Source organism: Alternaria dauci, chromosome 4, assembly GCF_042100115.1.
Source record: "Alternaria dauci strain A2016 chromosome 4, whole genome shotgun sequence".
Lineage (NCBI taxonomy): Eukaryota > Fungi > Ascomycota > Dothideomycetes > Pleosporales > Pleosporaceae > Alternaria > Alternaria dauci.
In genome coordinates, this window is record NC_091275.1 from 1 (window position 1) to 25071 (window position 25071).

General features: G+C 49.0%; 2 protein-coding genes across 2 annotated transcripts; one reads left to right on the plus strand and one right to left on the minus strand.

The window, feature by feature from the left end:
- Nucleotides 1-16752: 16752 nt before the first annotated feature.
- ACET3X_004686 (uncharacterized protein) lies at nucleotides 16753-18222 on the plus strand (the record flags this gene model as incomplete). Its single annotated transcript, XM_069450917.1, has 1 exon — nucleotides 16753-18222. One exon carries the CDS (start codon nucleotides 16753-16755, stop codon nucleotides 18220-18222), a length of 1470 nt encoding a protein of 489 aa, XP_069306730.1.
- A 1296-nt stretch (nucleotides 18223-19518) lies between these two features.
- On the minus strand, nucleotides 19519-22866 carry ACET3X_004687 (uncharacterized protein; the record flags this gene model as incomplete). The annotated part of the gene is made up of 4 exons (XM_069451028.1): nucleotides 19519-19539; nucleotides 19589-20117; nucleotides 20164-22591; nucleotides 22641-22866. The coding sequence occupies 4 exons, from the start codon at nucleotides 22864-22866 to the stop codon at nucleotides 19519-19521; spliced, it is 3204 nt and encodes a 1067-aa protein (XP_069306731.1).
- Between the last annotated feature and the right edge of the window lie 2205 nt (nucleotides 22867-25071).

The following is a 25071-nucleotide window of genomic DNA, read 5'->3' on the forward strand; positions in this document are numbered from 1 at the left end:
CCCTAACCCTACCCCTAACCCTCACCCTAACCCTAACCCTAACCCTAACCCTAACCCTAACCCTAACCCTAACCCTAACCCTAACCCTAACCCTAACCCTAACCCTAACCCTAACCCTAACCCTAACCCTAACCCTAACCCTAACCCTAACCCTAACGGTTACAGCTTCTTAGTTATTTAGGGCTTCTTAGTTACTTAGGGCTTCTTAGTTATTTAGGGCTTCTTAGTTATTTAGGGCTTCTTAGTTACTTAGGGCTTCTTAGTTACTTAAGGCTTCTTAGTTATTTAGGGCTTCTTAGTTACTTAGGGCTTCTTAGTTACTTAGGGCTTCTTAGTTACTTAAGGCTTCTTAGTTATTTAGGGCTTCTTAGTTATTTAGGGCTTCTTAGTTATTTAGGGCTTCTTAGTTATTTAGGGCTTCTTAGTTACTTAGGGCTTCTTAGTTACTTAGGGCTTCTTAGTTACTTAGGGCTTCTTAGTTACTTAGGGCTTCTTAGTTACTTAGGGCTTCTTAGTTATTTAGGGCTTCTTAGTTATTTAGGGCTTCTTAGTTATTTAGGGCTTCTTAGTTATTTAGGGCTTCTTAGTTATTTAGGGCTTCTTAGTTACTTAGGGCTTCTTAGTTACTTAGGGCTTCTTAGTTATTTAGGGCTTCTTAGTTACTTAGGGCTTCTTAGTTACTTAGGGCTTCTTAGTTATTTAGGGCTTCTTAGTTACTTAGGGCTTCTTAGTTACTTAGGGCTTCTTAGTTACTTAGGGCTTCTTAGTTACTTAGGGCTTCTTAGTTACTTAGGGCTTCTTAGTTATTTAGGGCTTCTTAGTTATTTAGGGCTTCTTAGTTATTTAGGGCTTCTTAGTTATTTAGGGCTTCTTAGTTATTTAGGGCTTCTTAGTTACTTAGGGCTTCTTAGTTACTTAGGGCTTCTTAGTTACTTAGGGCTTCTTAGTTATTTAGGGCTTCTTAGTTATTTAGGGCTTCTTAGTTACTTAGGGCTTCTTAGTTATTTAGGGCTTCTTAGTTATTTAGGGCTTCTTAGTTACTTAGGGCTTCTTAGTTACTTAGGGCTTCTTAGTTATTTAGGGCTTCTTAGTTACTTAGGGCTTCTTAGTTACTTAAGGCTTCTTAGTTATTTAGGGCTTCTTAGTTACTTAGGGCTTCTTAGTTACTTAGGGCTTCTTAGTTACTTAGGGCTTCTTAGTTACTTAGGGCTTCTTAGTTACTTAAGGCTTCTTAGTTATTTAGGGCTTCTTAGTTACTTAGGGCTTCTTAGTTACTTAAGGCTTTTAAGATTAATTTATATTAAAGTTAAAGTAAAATAGTAGTAAAGTTTATATTTATTTTATTCTTATAATATTATTAGCTATATAGTAATATAAATAATAAAACTATATACTTTAGAAATAAATCTTACTATTAGTAATAAAGGATTTAAAAAACTATACTAACTATTACTTAAAATACTTAAAAACTCTTTTTTTAAATAAAATAAAAAAAAATTTATTTTTACCTTAAATCTTTTATTAACTTTTAATAAATACTACTTTTAAAATTATTTCTTTCTACTAGTTTACTTAATTAAAAATAGCTATATAGTTAGAAGTAGTATATAAGGGGCTACGCTTAGGGAGCTATTATATAAGTATACTATTATTATATTTAATAAGGAAAGAAGCTAAGGAAAACTATAGTCTAAAGGCTATTTAGGAGGTAGTAGCTTAGAGTATTATTTATCTAGTATACTAGTATAGAATCTAGGTTAACTACTAACTACTTAGATTCTATAAGTAGTATACCTTATATATATAACTAAGATCTTATTAAGGAATAAGCTAATTTAAGCTTTAGCCTATTATATAGTAAGTTAATTAGAAGTAACTAGTTATTATAAAATAATAAATTATAAAAAACTACTTCTTATTTTTTAAATAACTATACTTAGTAGTTACTAATACTTTATTATACTTTTTTTTCTTAAAGAAAAAATACTAAATTTTTATAAAATATTTTTTATTTTAAAGTATTAAATATTTTATTCTTTTACTTTATAAATATCTTTATCTTAAATATAAGTTATACTCTTTTCTTCTTTTTATAAAGTAGTTAAAAGTTATTAAATCTAAGTAAACCTTTATATAAGAATATAGATAAATAAAAAAGTAAAAAAATCTTATTTAATATATTACTATATACTATATACTTACCCTTAGTTAAGTAAAATAAATAACTTTTTTTAAAAGGTTTCTTAATTATAGTAAAACTTTATAAATTCTTAATCTTTATTTAAGTTTTATATATAGTAGTATAAATTTCTTTTATAAAGATAATATAAGAAAGTCTTACTTAGTAGTAACTAGTATTTAGTTAATATAGCTTTAAACTATCTTTACTTATTACTTAATTAAATACTTAATAACTTTATTCTTACTTTAGTATTTATTATTCTACTTATTTAAATAAAATTTAATTTAACTAGCTTTATTTTATACTTTTTCTTTATTTATTACTTTATTATTATAAAGTAAAAGTAGTCTAGTTTTATTACTTCTATAGTAATATTATTAAATAATAAATAAGAAAGAAAAAAATTAATTATTATAAATATATTTAGTAGAAAGTATATTTTTTAAAGATATAGTAAAAGGATTACTAACTATTTATACTAATAGATATATAAATTTTTAAAAGATTAGGTAATACTAACTTTAATATTTATTAAAAGTTACTATAATATAAACCTTAACTTACTATAATATAAACCTTAACTTACTATAATATAAACCTTAACTTACTATAATATAAACCTTAACTTACTATAATATAAACCTTAACTTACTATAATATAAACCGTAACTTGCTGTAACATGAACCTTAACTTACTGTAACATCAACCTTAACTTACGGCAACATCAACCGCAACTTACTGCAATATTAACCGCAACTTACTGTAACATGAACCTCAACTTGCTGCAACATAAACCTCAACTTGCTGCAACATCAACCGCAACTTGCTGCAACATAAACCTCAACTTGCTGCAACATGAACCTCAACTTGCTGCAACATAAACCTCAACTTGCTGCAACATGAACCTCAACTTGCGGCAACATCAACCGCAACTTGCTGCAACATCAACCGCAACTTGCTGCAACATGAACCTCAACTTGCGGCAACATCAACCGCAACTTGCTGCAACATGAACCTCAACTTGCTGCAACATGAACCTCAACTTGCTGCAACATCAACCGCAACTTGCTGCAACATGAACCTCAACTTGCTGCAACATTAACTGCAACTTGCTGTAACATTAACCGCAACTTGCTGTAATATGAACCTCAACTTGCGGCAACATCAACCGCAACTTGCTGCAACATTAACCGCAACTTGCTGCAACATGAACCTCAACTTGCTGCAACATTAACCGCAACTTACTGCAACATCAACCGCAACTTGCTGCAACATGAACCTCAACTTGCTGCAACATCAACCGCAACTTGCTGCAACATGAACCTCAACTTGCTGCAACATTAACTGCAACTTGCTGTAACATTAACCGCAACTTGCTGTAATATGAACCTCAACTTGCGGCAACATCAACCGCAACTTGCTGCAACATTAACCGCAACTTGCTGCAACATGAACCTCAACTTGCTGCAACATTAACCGCAACTTACTGCAACATCAACCGCAACTTGCTGCAACATGAACCTCAACTTGCTGCAACATCAACCGTGATATATCGTAATGTATAATACAACATACTATAGTACATATTACCAACTATTGTACCACCTATTGTACCTTACTATACTACATATTACAGCTTTATACACCCGTATAAGTTCTACATACAGTATATTATTACTTCTCCTCCAAAATCCTCTTCTGCCTTAACTCCTCTTCTCCCCAACGTAGCCGCAACTCTCCAGAACCGCTTGAAGTTCAGGGCTTTACTTCCAACCCATCTATTGTCAAACATATACAGCTGCATACGGTGAACTCAAGGTGTTTAGGAAACACACCTTTACCGCGATTTATTACAGTGTCTTTCAACAGTGTTGTGCTTGCGTCTTTTACCAGCACGTTTATTATTTTGATACAGTGTATTATCACTTTAAGAGGAATAGAGTAAGCGCATAAACTCTTACTCTACTACTTCTCTTCATTACTACGTACTGGCTTTCAAAGAACAAGAAGAGATCGATATTAGCCTAGTCCCACACTATCCTACTGGGAGGCTTGTCTTCCTTGATCTCCAAATCACCTCCAGCGTCTCTAGAACCTTTTCAATCGTACTGGTTCCAGTCGTGTGCTACGTTGCTGCACTGATCTCCACCGTGACCCTCATCATTGCCGGCGTGATCCTCATCATCGTCAGCGTGATCCTCACCCTCTGGCTTGTCCTTGGCTTCGTCTCCACCATCGTCGGCGTGATCCTCACCCTCTGGCTTGTCCTTGGCTTCGTCTCCACCATCGTCGGCATGATCCTCACCCTCTGGCTTGTCCTTGGCTTCGTCTCCACCATCGTCGGCGTGATCCTCACCCTCTGGCTTGTCCTTGGCTTCGTCTCCACCATCGTCGGCGTGATCCTCACCCTCTGGCTTGTCCTTGGCGTCATCCCGATTCCAGTCATCTCCACCGGAATAGAAAGGAATCCCATCATCATTTGGCTTGTCCTTGGCGTCATCCCGATTCCAGTCATCTCCACCGGAATAGAAAGGAACCCCATCATCATTTGGCTTGTCCTTGGCGTCATCCCGATTCCAGTCATCTCCACCGGAATAGAAAGGAACCCCATCATCATTTGGCTTGTCCTTGGCGTCATCCCGATTCCAGTCATCTCCACCGGAATAGAAATCAATTCCATCACCGTCGACGGGGGAGGCTGTGGAAAATGTGGGGAGAGGTCCGTAGTTGGCATCGGGAAACATCTTTATGGGCTCTTCAGTGGCCTGAGAGCCCGCAGCGAAGGCCTCTATATGCTCGGCGACATTGAACGGGGGGTTGAACTCGCACCAACCTTGAGCCAATTCTGGATCAACGTGCAATTGGATGGCGGATTTTCGGTCTAGGCACCATTTCCAAACCTTGTAGTAGGCGAGCTTGACGTACCGCTTGTCCTTGTCGGTCGCACCAGTGTATTCGGCGAGGACGCTCACAGGATTACCAACGATAACGAGGAGGGAACGCGCGCGTCCAACGGCTAGGAGCATTCGTGTGGTATGCTTGACGAAACCGAGGTCGCCAGCGTTGGTGGTGTCGAATACAATACCTTCCTTCTCGGCGCCCTGCATTTTGTCGACTGTGAAGACTTCGACGTCTCGCAGCTGGACGCTAAGTTTGAACAGCTCCTCCTCGTCAACCTGATTGGCTAAGTGCTCCATGAATCTAGCCAATACGAAGCGGATAGCGGCAACTTGCGCTACATACGGGGTGATGATAGCGACCTGCTTACCAGAAAACCCGCCAGCGATCATCTTGCAGACGGCCCGGAGGGTATAGGGAATGAAGTCCTTGTTGTAGCGAGACTTGGTGGCACCGACGATGTCGTGGCTACCTTTGACGCTGACGAAGATGACGCGATGGCCGGAGGAAATGTTGAACTGCTCCATCGCGATCTCCATGGCGCGAATGTTTTCTTCCCGGTCATCTACCCCGGGGGCCACTTCCATACGGCCACGAGGAAGGATGTGGTTGGTGAGAGCGTTGATGTCGGAATTGAAGCGGTACTGTGTGTGCAGGTAAATAGTGGTACAGCCGCCTAGCATCGCACGATGGAAGAAAGGTAGGTCCTGCTGATCACTGAAGACGTGACGTTCCTCCGAACCACCGGCAGCAGAAGGCTTTGGCTGATGGATATCGCCGAAGAACAGGTGGGGTGTTATGGCCTTGCGCTCGACCATCAGCGGGCCCTCGTTATTATAGGCGTGCGTGTACACGAGAGGAGCGAGCGTGCTTGACTCGCTTGACTTGCCAGCCTCGTCGTGATGAACGGCATACGGCTGCTCGAGCGTATGAGTACGCGGCTGCGAGATTACGTCGGAGGTCATGCCAATGGCTACGGCCAGTTGAGCGAGGTCCCTAATGATCTCGTTGGTGAGAGCAGTCAGTCGGCGCATGTCATCGGCGTCGAATTCTTGGCCTGAAGCATAGAGGTCGAGCTGAAAACGGAAATCGCGGTACTTTTTTGGTTGGGCGATTTCGTGTACCACTAACTCGTTCGTATCGGCATTACGCTCCGGCACTCCGGCGAGGCGCAGAACCCACGCACCCTCCGACAGCATTTCCAACTGAAGTCGCTTGTCGGTGAAAGACGACTTTGTCTCGGACGTCTCAAGAAGGATGCGGAATTGCGAGTCCACTGTCAGTGCGTCAAGGAACGCCATGGTCCGCCTGTCTTCACTGGACTTCTCCTGGTAAGCCGCTGCCTGCTCTTTCAGCTGGTCCTTGGTGAAGTGCTCTTCTTCGATGTATTCAAAGTAGGGCGGCTTCTCGTTCTTTAGCAGGACGTTGCGAGCAGCTTCGGACTCCTTGCGAACAACCGCTGTCTCCGTCTCTTTCATATGGCGTCGGATTACGATAGGGAAACGTGCCTGGATGCCAGCGGCCTTGAGCTCCTTCCGTCGCTCTAGGCAGGCCGTGTAGATCCTGAGCATAGCGTCGTCGAGCTGCTTGTTCAACGGCGACGTGACCCAGAAAGCAGCAAGGCGACCAAGGCCATGGATAACGCCAGTTTGTTGAGCCTCGTAGTGCGCAACAGCCAGAGCCTCGATGATGCGTGTCTTGCCAACGCCACCAGGACCTTGGATGAGCGCTACACCACCGGCAAGGGCGCGAAGCTTCTGCAAAACGTCGGGTTGGAGTGAGCGGTTCAGACGCTCCATGATGCTGTCCTTAGCACCGTTGTCTCCCAAATACGCGAACATGCCGGCGAAGTAGTCCACGATCTTGTCGTCTGGGAAGCGAAGGTAGGAGTTGTGGAGGATTTGAGTGACATCGCTAAAGGCATCGCCGCCTCGGAAGTAATGGTTAAGGGCGTTGATCTGGCGCTTGATTCCCACGGTGGCAGGGTTCAAGCGAGCAAAGACGTAGATGCCGCGAAGCTTACGCAATGCCTCTTCAGCTTCAGGCAAAGTACGATAGTTAAATGCACAGCTGTAGTGAACGCCCTCCTTGAACAGGGGCTGCTCGGCGAAGGATGCACCCAAGCGAGGGCGGTAGAGAAAGCCGCCTATGTAGCTAGCGGGCGTGATGCCTGCGGACGGTTTGATCTCAAATCGCCAGGTGTCCGCTTGCTCCTGGTAGGGACTGAACTGGATGTCCACGAAGGCGCCCTCGCGGTAGCTGGCGCCCTCTGGTACCCTGAGCTCGGCGTAGTATAACCGGTCACCGCCGCCGCGAACCTTCATAATCTTGGTGTCGGTGATCTCGAAACCCTTCTGCTTGGCGGCCTTGCGCAGTTCGTGGACAAGGTTCTGGTAGTGCACGGTGACGTACTGTGTGTTGTTCTGGAATGCCCACTGGGGAGGGACCTTGAATCCTTTCGGCTGCTTGTCGACAGAGATCTCCATGCCAGTCTGAGGGTTGACACGACAGTCCTTCCAGTAGAGCAGAATCGGGTCGTTCTTGTATTGAGCTTGCATCTCTTTGTACACGGTATCCATGCGCTCTTGTGCTGACTCTGTGGCGACCGTGAAGAAGTGCAGCACGGTGCCCTCGCCGCCATTCTCGAGGATATCGCGAGCACGATGGATGACTTCATCGAAGATCCCAAAGTTCTGGTGGGAGAAGAACCCCAATCCGTAGAGGGGGCGGGAGTTCAGAGGTTGTCCGTCAGGTTGTTCGGTTTGGAGGTCGAAGCGGAAGTGTAGGAGCATCCCTAGTTCGCTGAGTGCAAGCTTACTAGCAGCTCGCTTAACATCTTCTTGGGAAACCCTTGAGGTGAAGAACTCATCGGTGATCTTCATGGGAAGTACAGTGCAGTTGACGATGTTGTGGGCTGTCAGGGTAATGGAGGCTGCCCGATGAGCGTGGCCACGGAGGGTGATACTAGCGTCGTCGCTCGGATAGGAAATATCCATCTCTACACTAACGGAGGAGACATAGTGAGGGATCTTCCGAGTGAATAACTTTGTTGTGAAGCTAGGTTTATCCAGTGGTGGGGCCATGGTTTGGGCAGGAGGAAGCTCGTCTTTGCCATCCTTGGAGACGTCCTCCTTGGAGACGTCCTCCTTGGAGGCGTCCTCCTTAGGAGCACGAAACTTGCGGGTTTTGATCGGCTGGGGATAGAAGCAATCCGAGGCAACGTGGCCGAGACGGTTACAGCCGTTGCACCTAGGGCCCTGGTCTGCTGCTGGCTCACTAGGGCATTGCTTGGAGAGGTGCCCGTGACCACCGCAGTTGAAGCACTCGTTCGTGGGACAGTCGCGGTAGACATGGCCAACCTCGCCGCAGTTGGAACACGCTTGCTGTTCGAGCTTCTTGGGGCAATCTTTGGCCCTGTGGCCTGGTTCTTTGCAGGTGAAGCAGGCGTGCTTCTCTCGGTCAGGGGCGTCGGGAAGGCCTCCGAGCTGGACAGAGTCTTTGCCGGGTGCCTCCAAGACAGCAATGCCCTGGTCGTAGACTTCTGTATCATGCGGCGCCGACGTCGGCCGGTCATTGACCATGTAGTGCATGACAGACTGGTCGGCCATGCTGGACGATATGCAAAAACAGAGTTTCAACGGTAGGTGAGACTTTGTTTCTATACGGACAGCACATCGTTAGCAATCGATCAGCGGAACAGGAGGCCACAACAACTTACCGACAAGGGTCAATGGGTAGGTAGAGATATCGACGTTGAGAGTGGTTTGCTTTCAAGAGAAGCAATTCGGGGAAGGTGTCAAGTAGTTGGTGTGGAGGAAAGTGTTATTTGTGCAGGACTAGGTAGCGCGAGCGCGAGAGACGCTAACGCCAAGCAAATTTTGCGTTGCTCACCTTGGGTTGTGCGTGAGGAAGCGAGGAGCAAGATAAAGACACGTGAAAAGAAGGATTGGATGGAGAACGATAGGGACGCGAAGAGGATATGGGGATCACCCGAGTTCTACAAGTTGGTACCAAGAGACAGAAGTGGACAGCCAGTCGACCTTTGGGCAATAGGAAGATAACTATCGGACCGGCCATACAAATAAGCGAGGACATGCCAAGGTGAATGGGAGATCTAGCGAGCGTCAAGGCCACAGCAATGCGCAGCGTGTAGCCGGCTACGTCTTGGCTCTCTCCTTCGCGACTACAGTTAGTCCTACGGCTGGGTGATCCCCATATCTCTTTTCGCTTTCTTTTGTTTGGTTCTATCAACTTCTATGCTCGATTCAGTTCACGATGACGGCCAGAACTGCGTTTGGGTGATCCCCATGTCTCTCCCTACTTTCCCTGCTCCTTGTCTCTCTTCTCCCTCTGCTCGCTTTCTATACACTCGGGTGATCCCCATATCTTTTATCAACTTTCTCTGTTTCGCGCGTACGCAACGTGAGCCCGCGTCAGAGTCTTGTGCGCTGTACCCGCAATGCTCAACAGTGAGCGCTCACGCCAGAACCGGGTGGCTATACTATGCCCTACTCCTGGTCATCGTTCTACTAGGCTCAGTACGGGCGACGAGGCTAAAATTACTGGGAGCTTCCCCTTTCACTTTTCACCGCTCTCCGGCTGTTTCCTCGCGCATGTTGCCACAACACGAACGTTGCGACGCTCGCCGCAACACCACCCACCCACCACGTACCGCAGCATCGTCAACCTGCATACACCTTCTACCACGGGTGACTAGGATGGACGATAACACGCAGTCACCCGCCCATCCACCGGCAGGCGACCCCAGCTCCCTTAGCTACTCGGGGAACCAAACAGAGATCTTCCGCGGCTTCGGCATCGACGACGCCACCAGACAAAAGGAGATAGCCAGGACGATTGACAAGATTCTTGTGGACAACTACCCCGATGCACGCAATCGAGGTGCAGCAAAGCTCAGCGACACTGCCAATGAAGACCTGAACAAGAACCTACACGCCCTGGTCTGGAAGTCCGTACCCGACTTCCGCAACGAACCCAAGGCGTGGAGGACAATGGCGATTAGCAAGTTGATCACACATTCTCTCAATCGCCTGAGGAAGCGTAAAGCGGAAGGCGACCATGCTAAAGCCCCAACCCCCAACCCCTTGACGGCAACCTCTACACTCCAAAAGCGCGAGTTATCGCCAGAATCAACGCACAACTCCAAAGACCACCCACCTAAGCGCTCTCGATCCAGAACCGTTCCTACAGGATTCACGCCTACTCCGAACAACGACAAGCCTGCTAATCCTCCCATGCCAACCGCTTCAAATCTCGACACACAGGTACATATATGCGCCGTAAAGGATGGAGAGATCAGCGAAGTAGTCAGCATGGTCGAATTCAGTGACATATGTTGGGAGGGCATCCCCAACTGGGAAAAACTACGCGACGAAGCTGAGCAATGCTACGAAACTGCGCAAGGCCTAGGACTCGATGGATTCGACTTCAAGGGCCGCTTGTTTATCGCTCCAAGAGCAAATCAGCATATCGGAATTGGAAGCCAAGGTGGATTCAACTTTGCTATGCGAGAAATCCCAGCTGGCACAGCCGTAGTGTTTGTCACGACGGTTAGATTGAACGTAACCGACACGCAAGTTGCCTCCTCCAAAGTCGTCCCGCCAGCAGAGGTGCAAGATGGTCAGCAACAAGATGCCACCCACATGCAAGTTGCCTCCTCCGAGCCCGCCCCGCCAGCAGAGGTGCAAGGTGACCAGCAACAAGATGCCACCCACATGCAAGTTGCCTCCTCCGAGCCCGCCCCGCCAGCAGAGGTGCAAGATGGTCAGCAACAAGATGCCACCCACATGCAAGTTGCCTCCTCCGAGCCCGCCCCGCCAGCAGAGGTGCAAGGTGACCAGCAACAAGATGCCACCCACATGCAAGTTGCCTCCTCCGAGCCCGCCCCGCCAGCAGAGGTGCAAGATGGTCAGCAACAAGATGCCACCCACATGCAAGTTGCCTCCTCCGAGCCCGCCCCGCCAGCAGAGGTGCAAGGTGACCAGCAACAAGATGCCACCCACATGCAAGTTGCCTCCTCCGAAGCCGTCCCACCGGAAAGTAAGGAGCTTACACCCAAGACACTCAAGGAGATACTAGATTTGGCGGCCAACATACATCCATTATCCTGGTCGAGGGAAGAATCCACACCTAGCAACAGCGCACACAAGCAGCATCCTGTAGGTCCGTTCTCGTCATACATGTCCAGGAATAACAGCATCGCCTTCCCCCGCACACTTCAACCCTCGTCGTTCACACCCGTGAATCTGCTACCGCTCGCCAGACCTGCCAAACCACCGTCCAGCGCACCTAAGTCCTTTCTCAAGTTTGTCGAGACCTTCCCTTCTAATAGCTACCACGGTAGCGGACTAGACGACCCAATACATATCAGCGACGATAGTGGTAGCAGCGATTCTAGTGACAGCGAGTCTAGTAACAACATGGACATTCTCGTAGACGATGAAGAGGTGCTAGAAGAATGCATGTTAGACGAAGGCGAACCGGAACAACCCCCATTGAACGAACAAGCTAAGACCCAGGCAAACGCGCATTTCTCGAGCACTATGAAGGTGAAGATGGATGGTATGTCTGCTTTTGCGCACGCGCAAAAGTCGAACATAGACTTGTGGGACTTAGCCGCGCAAACCTTCGGCCTTGCGCTCGACGACCTCAAAGGCGACCAGATCAACCTCGGAACTGGGGTCGGCTTAAACCCAGATTTCCACCCGCTACCCCATCAGTTGGTCGGCGCCAAGGATGGCTTGGATGTCCTCGCCGGCGACCGAGGAGCACTTGTCATCGCCGACGACATGGGCATGGGCAAGACGATCACCGATGTCCTCATATGGTATCTCAATTTTGCTAGATCGTACCAGCGCCTCGGCATCAGCGCGACGCCAGACTTCCCCTACACTGCTCTCAAATCGAACGGAGACGAGATAGAGACGCCGAATCTGTTTGGATGCACCTACTTTGTTGCGAGTGCAGCAGGCCTTGAAACATTGGTACAAGCATGGCGTATGATCATGGGTGGCAGCGCCCACTTGGCTCAAGGATCAGAGTACAAGCCACCGAAGCTGATAGTCTTGCACGGTACGGGCGAAGAGATTGTACAGCGTTATGGCGGTGCGAAGAACAGCATCTACTCTAGCATGACACCAAAAGAGTGGGATGAAGTCAACCGTCGCCCTAACTGGTTGAAATCACGATTGGCCTATGGGGAGTACAACAAGGTGTGGAAGTTGAACAACCCGACTAAGGAATGGGCAAACAGCGTCCCTGAGACATCGGACTTCAGACCTCAAAAGACGAGCGTTAGGTTCTTGATAGTCTCAACTCGCGAGTCTTGGAAGACGAAGATCTTTGGCACGCTTGTCGATACCTCTGCGCCCCCTCAGTACAAGAGGCTAAAACAACAGTTAGAAAAGACCGACAAGAGGCATACTAAGAAGAGGGCGGCGTTGAGAGCACAGCTGAGCCTGTGCGCCAAGACGCATATGGACACTTCACGATTGCCTGCGCTTGATGGTCTCGGCCCTTGGCAGGCTCGTCGCATGCAAATATGGACAGACGACAAAGGTGTGAGGGTCGAGGTGTGGTTGGTCACATTCGTTGGTTGCGCTGCAATAATCATGGTCGACGAGCTGCATACCGCCCCGGGTACAAAAACTCAAACCTACACCCACATCATCGACCCCATTTTGGACTACAGGCCCAATGATCATCGTACTGGTATAGTAGGTCAGACGGGCACAGCTCTCACGAACGGGGTCGACCTGGTGTTAGGATTCGCCGACCACGTGATCCAGCGGTTAGTACAAAAGCAGTCCACCGATCCAGGCGCCAAAGCTTTAGCCAATTTGAAAGGGGTAGATTGTACTGCAGTGTGGAGAAAGCTCCTCAATAGCTACAAGAAGTATCACGACGGGATGCAGCGTTGTAAAACCGAGAAGGAAAAGAACAAAGTACAGTCCGCGCTCGACAAGCAACTCCAGTCCGGCGAGATCAAGGACATGCTGAACAATTTTCGGGACATGGTTCGGTGGTGTTTCATAATGCGCGACACCGACAGTCTGGATCCCTGGCGCAAACCCCTCAACGTTGTCACAGCAAAGCTTACTGTCAACTTCACGTATCTGCAGCACGATGCGTGTTACTTCGCTAACGTGGAACAAGAAGAGTCTCGCGTGCTAGCCGCGGTCAAACAGCATTACGAGAAGGAAGTGGAGGCCTGGGAAGACCAAGGGGGAGAGAGCAGCAAGAAGTCCAAGCCCACCATGCCCCCAGGCGCAGTCGCAGACTCCGAGGCCTACCGCATTGCGCGACATGTCAGCATCTTTCCTAACCTTATGGCCGCAATCAACAATTGGGATGCCGACCAGCTTATCGGAGATCGGATCCTCGACCCTCACCGCAGTCTCAGTAATAACAACGAAAACCTCCGCACAGCTCTTGTGAACAGCGACACAATTCGACACTCATTCATCTGGGACATTGCATTGGAGGCTTGCAAGGGCTCAGCCAAGGTCGCATACATTCACAAGACGTTGGAAGAGCTACGCAACAAGAAGACGACCATTCCCCATCCCCGTCCTCGCGCACACCAAGGAGAAACCCTAGAGTACAGAGCCAAGTACGTCGTACTCGCGAGCTCGACATTGTCACGTGCTCTGATCTACGCTTACATCTGCCAAACGTTTGGAGAGAAACACGTTGTTCATGCCTACAACGCCGTGACACGGGACAAGGAAGTACCCAAGTGGAAGAAGGTCTGGGATGAGGGGGGCGGCAAGGTCGACGATGGCGTCTATATTCTCGTGGGTGCAACGGGCGCGATGTGTCAGTCAATATCGCTTACAGAGGGCAACATCTTGCATGGTCTTGAGCCTCAGAGTAACGCGCATATTGCTGAACAGGCTGCGAAACGCCAACATCGCATTAATACGAGGTTCGCCGAAGTCTTCGTTGAATGGCTGACAACTACTGCCCCTCAAGGATGCCGAGACACCATTGACATGAGGATAGTCAAGAACCTCCAAGCTAAAGGCTATTTTCAGAGCACGATAAAGGCGCAAGACTGAGATACTTTGAAGGAATGACTGCCCGGAAATCGCGGAGACATACTGTAACTTTCTCAAGTAGTCTGTAGTACAAAATCGATCCCATGACTCAATACCGATATAGGCGCACCAGACTAACATAGAGTAACGCTGTACGTATTGCCTACTGCTGCCACTGTAGGAAGCCTAGAAAGTTGCCTCTGTTAGCAATAGCAAGTTACTGCTGTACCTAGGTAACGTTGTGAGTGGAAGCGCTGCTGTCAGCCTGACTTGCGGGCGCGTGGTCTTCCGAGTCAGGCCGAATGCAACCTACCACACTAAATACTACTCCATGCTTCGCAACCGCTTCGCAATGTGCCCTCGCTAGCAACCAACCGTTGCGGCAACTTGCGTCCCAAGCCATATCGCAACCGCTTCGCAACGTGCCCTCGCTAGCAACCAACCGTTGCGGCAACTTGCGTCCCAAGCCATATCGCAACCGCTTCGCAACGTGCCCTCGCTAGCAACCAACCGTTGCGGCAACTTGCGTCCCAAGCCATATCGCAACCGCTTCGCAACGTGCCCTCGCTAGCAACCAACCGTTGCGGCAACTTGCGTCCCAAGCCATATCGCAACCGCTTCGCAACGTGCCCTCGCTAGCAACCAACCGTTGCGGCAACTTGCGTCCCAAGCCATATCGCAACCGCTTCGCAACGTGCCCTCGCTAGCAACCAACCGTTGCGGCAACTTGCTTCCCAAGCCATATCGTGATCTAATGACATAGTTTTGTACGACGGCTTACGCCGAAAAGTCAGACATGGATGCGATACAGGCTCTAGCTGCAGCCTATAGGGTATATAAGCTCTCGGCGGTACAGCCACCTACTGCACTGAAATACGAGCTAGACCAGGGACAGGACTTCAACAAGAATGCGATTCGGAACACGGTGCTGTGCAACACCAAGGCGTTTGCAGATTCCAATGAAGCGAATCTACCAAAGCGAGAATCGGAGACTGAACAGCAGCATCACGACAGGATTGCACGCCGCATTTCAGGAGAATCAAACTAGGGCGATCGACTCGTTCGTGGAAGATCTGAGGAACCAGTGGCCAAGGCAGAGTCCCAGCGTGCCGTCCAGGACTGAGTATACTGCCTACCTCGACGTTTTCTCTACAGCGACAACCATTAGGAATCAGTTTGTTCATTGGTTCAACAACCGTCTGTTCATGCAGCAGACTTGTCAACAATCAAGCCAGCTTGATCGCTATCAAGCTGGGGCATCAAGCTGGCGTATCAATCAAGCTAAGCTAGAGTAGAGGTATAAATCAATTAAGCCAAGCTACTATAAGCTAGCTTGATTGTTTGGCTTGATTGGCTTGATAGAATTAATACTCTATAAAGAAGGTTAAAGTAAGTAAGTAAGGTCACGTGGTGATAAGATCACGTGGTGATAAGATTATATAAGGATACCCCTACACTATCCCCTTTTAAGCTTCTTGAAAGGGGGATTAATTTTGTTAAGCTAATCAAGCTAAACAAGCCAAGCTTATTAATTTTAACCATCAAGCCAATCAAGCTAAGCTGAGGTAGAGGTACCCACTAATCAAGCTAAGCTGGGGCACCCAGCTTGATTGGCTTGATTGTTGACAACTCTGTCATGCAGTACCTTGGACAGTCCAGAGAGTTGCCCAAAAGGTGTTAGTAGGTGTATGAAGCCATACCGTGGTCTCTGCGTAACTTGCCCTCGCTGGCAACCAACCGTTGCGGCAACTTGCGTCCCAAGCCATATCGCAACCTTGCAGCTGGAACATTCGGACGCTTTAACTACCTTAGGGCTGGCGCTCCAACCTTCTTCACGCTGCACCTCTAAAGGCAAATACTAGTGTTATATTATTTGGAACTGCGCTCTTAGATGTACGAGGCAGAGCGACCCTCCCTATCTAGGACTACCTCTTTGAGATCTTTCGTGTCTTCAACAACTAAACTTTAGTATTCAATATTATATAAGAATAGCACTCTAAAAAGAGAAATAACATGTATTCTACACTCAAGGACGCGACCTCTTCTGGGATTAGGGACCGTACTCTACCTTGTTAGTCGGTGCGACTATATGCCGCACCTTGCCGGCACGCCCTGGCCCCCTGCTTTCCATGCCACGTCTTCTTTTCTCTGCTGTTATTCTTACTACTTTTCTACCCACACACTAATCGCTGGCTTAGAGCGTCAGCCTTGGTTCTAAAATGGATCAGTTACAGCTCGATAGTGACCATTGTCAGGATAAACACAGCGGAAGAGGCTTTCCTGCACAGTGGGACGCTACAGTCGCTAACAACTTAGCATACAGCCCACCTAACCCGTCCTACAGCAGATTTCTTGCGCGTCGTCTCGCAGAACCATGCCGTGTACCAGGCGATGTACGATACGCGGGATGGATCGTTCCAGAAGTAGGCGACGACGAAGCGTGCAAGCCGGTTTTCATAGCCCACTCGACACTAGATGCGATATGGCTGCTGAAAGAGACGCTGGGTGCCAGCACACTTGACGCAGAAAATTGGGGGCGTCTCACAAGCGCTGCTATGGACTTTGCTAGTAGTAAGTCTCTAGAGCCTAGAAACTTAACTACAGCGCGGCTAATGACGCCAACGGAAGGCATCGCGGAGGACCGCATGGCTATAGACTCAGACAAGGACGATAGCATACCGCCATCAGCACAGAGGGCTACAGGCGACCTTGTGCCGTACCGTAAACGTCCAGCCTCCTCATCGCCTATTCGCAGCGAGATCCGTGCCAACAGCTTAAACCGCCTAGCAATACAGGAGGACAGCGCGGACGAATCGACGGCTAGGGCTAGCGAAGTCAACACTATGACAGTACACGCTGGCAAAGACACAGCTAGAGCGGAGGGGGGACACGAGCGCGGAACAAGCGACGAGGACAGCGAAAACCAGAGTGCGACGACGCCTCTATCCGTAAAGAGGTCCGCAACAGTTACAAACAAGAATCGTCTTGCAGAGCTACGGCGTACAAGAAAGCTAGAAAGATCGCGTGTAATAAAGCTCGAGGCGATAGGCTTAAAGGAACCGCCTGAGAAGATGCCTGCGCAGGAACGTATGGCGTACGGCAGCATTGCGCCAGACGATGAGCCGACGATCTCTTGGATCTTCAAGCAAAAAGTCGCGGAAGATGCTGATTTCTATACAGCCTCGCCAACACCCTACTATACTGCCTGCAGCATGCTAGCAAAAGCGCGTGCTTTTGGAAATGCAACCTCGCAGTACAGCGCTGCGCAGTTCCTGCATAATTGGCGGAAACAGGGCACGCCGTTCTTGGTAAAACCAGTAGATCGTTATGTTCTTACCCAGACGCAAATGTCGCAGTCAGTGGATAGTAGCGCAACACTTCATACTGATGCCGACAATGCATTCTGCTTTGCCTGGGACATGTGCACACGGTACGAGACGATGCTTGCAGCTGTAAACATTGGCACTCGCTGGGCTTTCGCTTTGCTAGGGAAGGCGTACGCTCGCAAGGTCGACGAAATCCAGGTCGCTGATCGTCTAGCCAGTAACGACAGAACTCGCAACAGGTACGGGAAGGGCCAGGCACGAACAGAGGCTATCACATATTTGGTCCATCTGGTTTGCCAATCACCATCTAAATCTGACCACGCAGCCTTTCGTTACCGCCTAAAGCGAGCGACACGATGGTTCGACATAGTTCAAGCTCTAGGCTGGGGATCGCTGCTGCTCATACCCCACGAAGAGGTCTCAAACCATTGGCTCGAGCGTGTGCTGCGGAAGAACCAGCGCGATGTTTTTCTTGAGCTAGTGAAGCGCGAACGGCCGGAAATTTGCACGGCAAGCAGGGCCCTCGAAGCCTGGCTAGGGCCGGATGGAATTACTGGTGCGCCGATTGCTGGAAAGGAGAGGCTTAGCATTGAAGCGAATGCGCTAGCTACGGCGGTGGGGTTAACAGAGATTCCAGACAGCGAAGCCGAAGATGACACTGATTCTGACGCATCGGAAAGTATCCCGGCATCGCCGGCGCCATTGCGACAGATGTCGGTACTTGAATTATTCTGTCCTGTAAGCCCTATAGGTTGAACAATAAACCGGGTTACCTGACGACCCTGAACTATGCGCTGCGGAAAAAGAGTGATGGGCTCGAAGAGCACAATGCTGAGCTTCTAGCGACACTCTACGGAAGTAGTGAGGTAGACGAGAGTTGCTAGTCATAGCGGTGCTTATTAGCAGGTGGGGTGTATGCGTCCGTGTTGCGGAAGCTTGCCAATTTAGTGTTAGGCTAGGTCTGTCGTCTAAGTCACCGGCTGTACCGTGGCTCTCGACGATTACAGCCTGCTAGGAAGCTGCTGTCGTATTGCGATACAGATAAGTCAACAACACCGCAGGCTACAAATCTACAAATAACTACAAAGAAGAGCGAAACACATAGCGGCTTCCTCTCTTTTCCTTAAAGGTTGCCGCGCAAGGTGCTATTACCTTTGCCTGCGGAGAATAGTAACAGGATGCCTCTACACTGTGCTACTTCAGCCACTAATGCAATGTAGACTTCGCAGGCTCTATTCTCTAGTGCCTGCGTCTTTTTACTATTACGTTAATTATGTAAATAGTAGAGAAGAGACACAGTTAAGATTAAGAAACGGATTACATGCGACAACGATAGTACGGTTAATATTGGGGTTGGTGTTTTTCTGAATTTACAGTTAATACGAAATATTTTAAAAAATCATAACACTACGTAACGTGTATTAATCTCTTCAAAAGCTGTATAGGATAGAAGATGTATATAGTATATACGTGTTTTATAGGAGAGAAGATGTAAAATTATAGTGGAAGCTATAATAGCTTACTCTACACTGGGGACTCCTGTATAATAGTATGACATCGGTCAACCCATGCATAATCAGAACTACCAAACACGCATTGAATAAAACCTTTAGCATCGCTCCGTAGTCGCATTAACTCTGTACGTCTCTTCTCAAGAACGGAATCATAGTTGATCGCTATGTCGCTGTTCCTTGGGGAGTCTCGACGCCCACTAGTAACCCGAATCCATTGCAGTTGTCGAAGGAAGCGGTTGTTGCAACCTTTGTGCTCTACCCCAGATAGTACTATGTTAGCAATGCTTCTTACTTGGGAAAAGGGCCTCTCTTAGGGAAGTCTTACCAATCTTCTTCGTCATCTCCCGTACCGAAAGCACCCAACCATCGTCTTCCTCCGACGGGAAGTAATCTGGTCGAAGAGACCAGAGCATTCTTGTTACCAAGGCGGCCGCAAACATTTCAGAGTTCTTGGTTGGTCCTTTGGAAAACTCAGTCGCATTCACCGCTACAGTAGGGGTAGCTGAAGAGGATGCAAGGGTTAACACCAACATGAGCATTAGATCGCATTTTGGCTGACCTAAGCACTCGATGAGGCACTGACGTGCTCTGTGGTAGTGTTCACGAACCTTCTGATTCATGCCGGACTTTGAGAACTGGCCGTCCAACTGCTGAAAACCTTTTTCAACTAGCGGCGGGATGGCGTTAAAAGGGATTTGGCAACCAAAGTCGATAGTACTCTTTGTTTGCGAGCGCCGCTTTGCTTGGTGTACTGCCTCAATCGCTGCCCGCTTGAGGCTGCCCGGTCTCGCCGCTATAGCGGATGGGGCCGGAACGTTACCGACTAGCCGCGTCATTCTCCGGTAGCTCAATCGGCCATGGTATGAACCAGGCACACAGTCAATGCGGCACGCCGCTAGAGCTGACATTATGGCGCTGATCCAGTATTCCTCCTTCATCGCCTTGGCCCTGGCGTGTTGCACGGCAGCGCGTAACACAGTGAACCAGCTCGCGTTCTTTGAAAAGAGGTAGCTACTAGATTGGCCATGGCTGTTAACACACTCCCAGTAGAGCTCTTGCGCAAAGTCGCGTCGCGTCTGGCTTCTCAAACCCGAAGTCGCTTCTGGATAAAAGACAGGAAAGATCGACTCGTACTCCCTGTACTGTGTTAGCGGCTGATATTTGAAACGCTAATTGCACGAACCCTGCAGAGAAGGGGTGCTCGCTTTCAGCCCAACGCGTCACCTGCTCTTGCGCCTCCTGTCGTGCCTGCAGTGTTGTTAGGCTTACGCTTTGAGCATTGCCCCGTCCGCCCTTGTTCAGAGCGCGATAGAATTGGTGTGTTACGAAAGCGATTGTCTGCGGCTTCCACATCTCTTCGAGCACCTCTACTAGGAACTCTTCTGCGCCACGAGGCCCTTTACCTGTGAGCCCACCAAGCTCACGGAACCATACCTCGCTGTGACAATAAGCGGCAACCTGGGGCCCATAGTGGTGGCGAATGGAAGCAACGTGCATCATAATAGGTCGTCCATTGTCCATGCGCGGCCAACGCACTAGGTTAGCATGGCCACTGCCTTGCAGATTGAGCATGTTGGGGTCGATAAACGGCCACCCACCCTGCTCAATGCTTTCTATGGTGCAGAGAGGCCCGAGCACTGAGCCCACTAAAGACCGGGGGAACCCAGTAAAGCAGTAGCTGCCAAGGCGATCGAATGCGGCCACACCTTCCGCTAGGGCAAAAGGCAGCCCTTTAGAGCCAGCAGCCTTGAAGCGACGATAAAACTCGTCTGATGCGTGCGCGAACAGACTAGCAAAGGAGGAGAGAACCTTTGGAAAGATGCGTTCTTTGAACGCGAAGAGGACATCAATGTAGGTAGGTTGTTCCAGCGAGAAGTACCGGATTAGCTGGAGGATAGGTTGAAGCACTGTCGCAAAATTCCGTTGACCGTCAGCTAACTGCGACACCTGCACAGACAGAACTTGCTCCATCCTAAACGCGTACAGTTCTTCCTTTATAGCGGCTTTAATCCGCTGTTGCTCGCGAGCGAACGGTTGGGAAGACGTAGGGTTATCAGGAGTCTGTTCGCCTCGCAATTTCCGCAGTAAACGCTGCCGCTTCGCCGCTACCCGAGGGTTTAGGTTGCCATCCTGATCTGGCAGCGTCAGGGCAGCCGTGGCAATGCCCTTGGTAGCAAGTAAGTTGCCGGGGCTATGGCGTATAGTTCGCTTAATGTTGGAGTACGCCTGAAAATAACCACTAGTCAACACGCTCGCACCGTTGTTCTGATAGCTCATGTTGTCCTCCATTACAGCGAGCACGTTGTCGCGTAGGAATGCTGGGGGCTGCGCGGAGGAGAAGTTGCCGTACGATGGATGGAAGGCAAGAGGGTAGAAGGTAAAGTCGCGCGGGTGTTGGTATTGGCGAACAACGTTGTTGCGATTGGCAAGGAGGCAGCGCGCAGGTGCGAGAATGACACCGACGTCATTAGAGGCGTTAGGGAGGTTGGAAGATGCTATTGAGTGGATGTCGACCGCTAGCGCGTAGGAGACCGTCTCAATGCTCTCCAGTCTATACTTGTCCTCTAGTGCGCGTAGAAGATCCTGTGTGTAGTTATCAAACGGCTGTTGATGGTCGTGCGGCGGGGGAATTGGATCGCCTGTTTGTGTACCGCTCTGTGGGGGCGTAGCCCCCTCTGCGCCGCCTTCGGACCTAGCCGCCGCGTCTTCAGAGTTAGATAAATCATTCTGAGAGTTTGGTAAATCATTCCCAGAGTTTGACAAATCATTCCCAGAATCAGACGTCTCGCTATCAGAGTCAGACGTCTCGTCATCAGAGTCAGACGTCTCGTCATCAGAGTCAGACGTCTCGTCATCAGGGCGCAACCGGGTTTCCTTAGGCAGACTATTGAGTTGCTCAGTAGACAACTCAATTGGAAGGTTCTGCCCGTAGTCATACGCATGGAACGCTGGCAGGTTCTCAGTCCAGAACGGATCCTGCGTGTTCTTGCGCACGTACTCTGGCCACCCTTCCATGAACTGCTCCTGGAACGTTTCCCACTTGACGATTGAGATCGATTGCGACTGGGGTCCATCCAATTTCCAAGAAGCCTCAACACCCTCTCCAAGTAATACGCCTGTAAGGAAGACTTTCTTAATGTACGACGTAAGGAACAGGGCATGGGAGGGTTTGAGAGCGCTGTGCTCAGACGCCTTCTCGCGGCGTTTGCGACGTTCGCTGCCTGACAGAAGAGGGTCTACTGTGCTATCGACAGGGTGCATAACAATAAACCAAGATTCGCGCGTTCCACCCTTTGCAAGACGGAAGGTACGATGCTCCATATCAAACGACAGTCCGTGGCTGTGTTTAGCGCTGTATGGAGCTCGCCAGTGTTTAAAGCTGATTGTTACGTGGTCGAAGAACGTAGAGAACTTCACAATGGGTTGGAGCGGCCGGCCGATGATAATGATAAGGTCGAGGTGGAACTCAGGGATAAATTTGTCCTCAGGCTTGGCTGGTCGGGACCCAACGCGCCTCGATCCGTAGTCTATCGTGTATCGCTTCTGCAGCATTCCAATAGCCTTACTGCCGTTAAATTCGGGGCTGTCTATCATCTTGATAAATCCCTTCACTACTACGTAGTTACTATATGCGTACAAGTAGGATGCTCTTAAACTCACCAGGTAGTCGGTGGTCACCTCCGCTGTGGTCAATAGCCCAGGTAAGTTGATTATTCGCTATTGCGTCTTCGTCCCCAAGGCTGCTCTCGTGGTATTCTTCTCCATCATGCTCGTCAGGTTCTCTATCGTGCTCATCAGGTTGCACATCTTGGTACAGGCCGTCCTCCTCTCCAGCACTGCTGTTATCGTAATCGCTATCGTTTTGTTGTGCAAGATCTAAAGACATGATGATAAGAACAGTATTATATAAAATAGTACGTTGGCTAAGGGCTGAGGATCTTGTAGGGTAGATCGATAGATGATGATCGAGAATCACAATATCCAGTGCAGAGGAAAGAGGAGAGGAACAGTGTCTATTGGGTTAGGGCTAGGGTCAGATACGGATTACTTCCTCCAAGCCCCTCGTTGTTTCTGTCGAGTCTTTTCGCTTGGAGAAGCACTGCCCTCTACAGCTACCTGGTCGCCAAGGGTGTGTTTCTTACGGTGTTTCTTTCGGGTCTTTTCGCTTAGAGAAGCACTGCCCTTTACAGCTACCTGGTCGCTAAGGGTGCGTTTCTGACGGTGTTTCTCTCGGGCTGCAGCAAGGTCGCTTAGACTCAAGTCCTCAATCCCCCTGTTTTGAACTTTGGTCTGCTGGGATGCCTTGGGTATGCGCGGCTCAGTTGAGGGGTGAGAAATTAGCTCTGGGGTAAGCTGGTCCGAACTCGACCGTGCTGAAACGCTACGTGCCGCTTCAGAGACTGTCAGATTGAGCTCTCTCTCTCTGCTAGACTCGGCGTTAGAGTGCCTTGCGGGCAGCGGAACCTCTTGACTTGTATTATCAGAGTCTTCTAGAGTGTGTCTAGACATCCATTCAGTGATTGCGACCTGAATTGTCTCTAGCAAGTCGTTTGCTGCCCTAGTAGACTGGAGCGCAGGTTCGTTGACGACTTCAGGGACCTGACAGATAGCATCACACGCGATTTGTGCGATTGTAGGCGTTCGCGCTATGTAGGTATCGCTTTGAATTAGGCACGCCAAGTGCTTGTTGTGCAAGGTTGGCCCTGTGAAACTGGTCACAATTGACAGCAGTTCTCTCCACACCTTATGCTGGAAGCGTGCGCCGTAGTTCTTGATCTCTGCACTTGGGTACTCGTCAATATAGCGGTCTAGTATAGAGCTTGTGAATGCTTCCGCATTTTGCTGTACGTGTTGCAGTACTTCTTGTTGGAGGTCAAGAGATTTTTGATCAGCCTGGCCGGCATGCCTGCTCTGCAGCACGGGCACTAGATACTTCCGCAGTGCGGGTTTGTTGTTGTCGCTGTCAGACACCTTGGCGGATCCGCTGTTTACCCATTGGCTGACGTGGGTCATAATACTCCTCATAAGCTTCCCCTCTTTCTTCGGGGTTTTTAAGAGAGCGAGGATGTTTGTGTACGTGTGTGTGGGCTTTGAAAGTACAGTGGAGTATAGCGCATGGTAGGCCTCATTGCTTAGAGTTGGGAAGAAGCCCTGCCGGCGCGTATGGGAAGGGCCAGGATCCTTGTCTAACTCCTCGCCAGGGTAGAACAGGTCTTGTACGTCATGGGGACTTCGTGCCTGGGGCAGGCTAGCTAGCGTGTTCCAGTCTGCTAAACTGGCGTCAACCCCATACTGCTTTCGAATAGATGTAGAGATGCGAAGTACGTTCTCAAACGCAGCGAACCAATGCTAGACAGTAGATTAGCAAGACAGGTCAGAGTATTTCGGCGGCGGGTTACACATACGTCATCTATCCGACAACTAGCCATCCACTCAAAAGTGGAGAGATTAAACGTTGCCTGCCCAATTGCGGTAGAACACCAACGCGTAAGCAGGGGCTGCCAGTTTTGATTTCTCCACAGGGTAACTAGCCGCCGTATTGGGAACTTGACGCGGCTACTAAGCTGAAGATGCTCTCTCATCTCTTTCTCAACTGACTTGCTTGAGCCTTGAAAGAGATTGGCGTTTGTGCAGAACAGGCTGGTTAACTCGGACCATATCTGGCCATGATTGTCAGGGAGCGTAATATCGGCCCGATTCGCCCGAAGTTTAACACGAGTGTCTGGTGGTAGCGTGTCTAAAAAGGTTAGGGGCTGTTGTTCACAGTACGCGCGTTAAGGGGCACCCGCCTTTATCGTAGATGCGGCACACCCACCACCTCTCCTCTTCTCCTAACTGCCGAAGGCGAAGATACTCTTTGAATGCCTCTACACGATGGTGACCCGTAATAAGTTCCGCTGTCCCTCCAGTCACGCTTTTCCAGCTCTTGAACGACGGCCATTCCAATCCTTCCTTATCCGCAAACGTGGCAGAAGTAACTGTGCTCTGAGCTGGCAATTCCACCTTCAGATGATGAAGCATCTGCTCTACGTGTTCCTTAGAACAGGCAATCTGCAGTTGGTGGCTAGGGTCTCGTCGAAGAATACCAGTT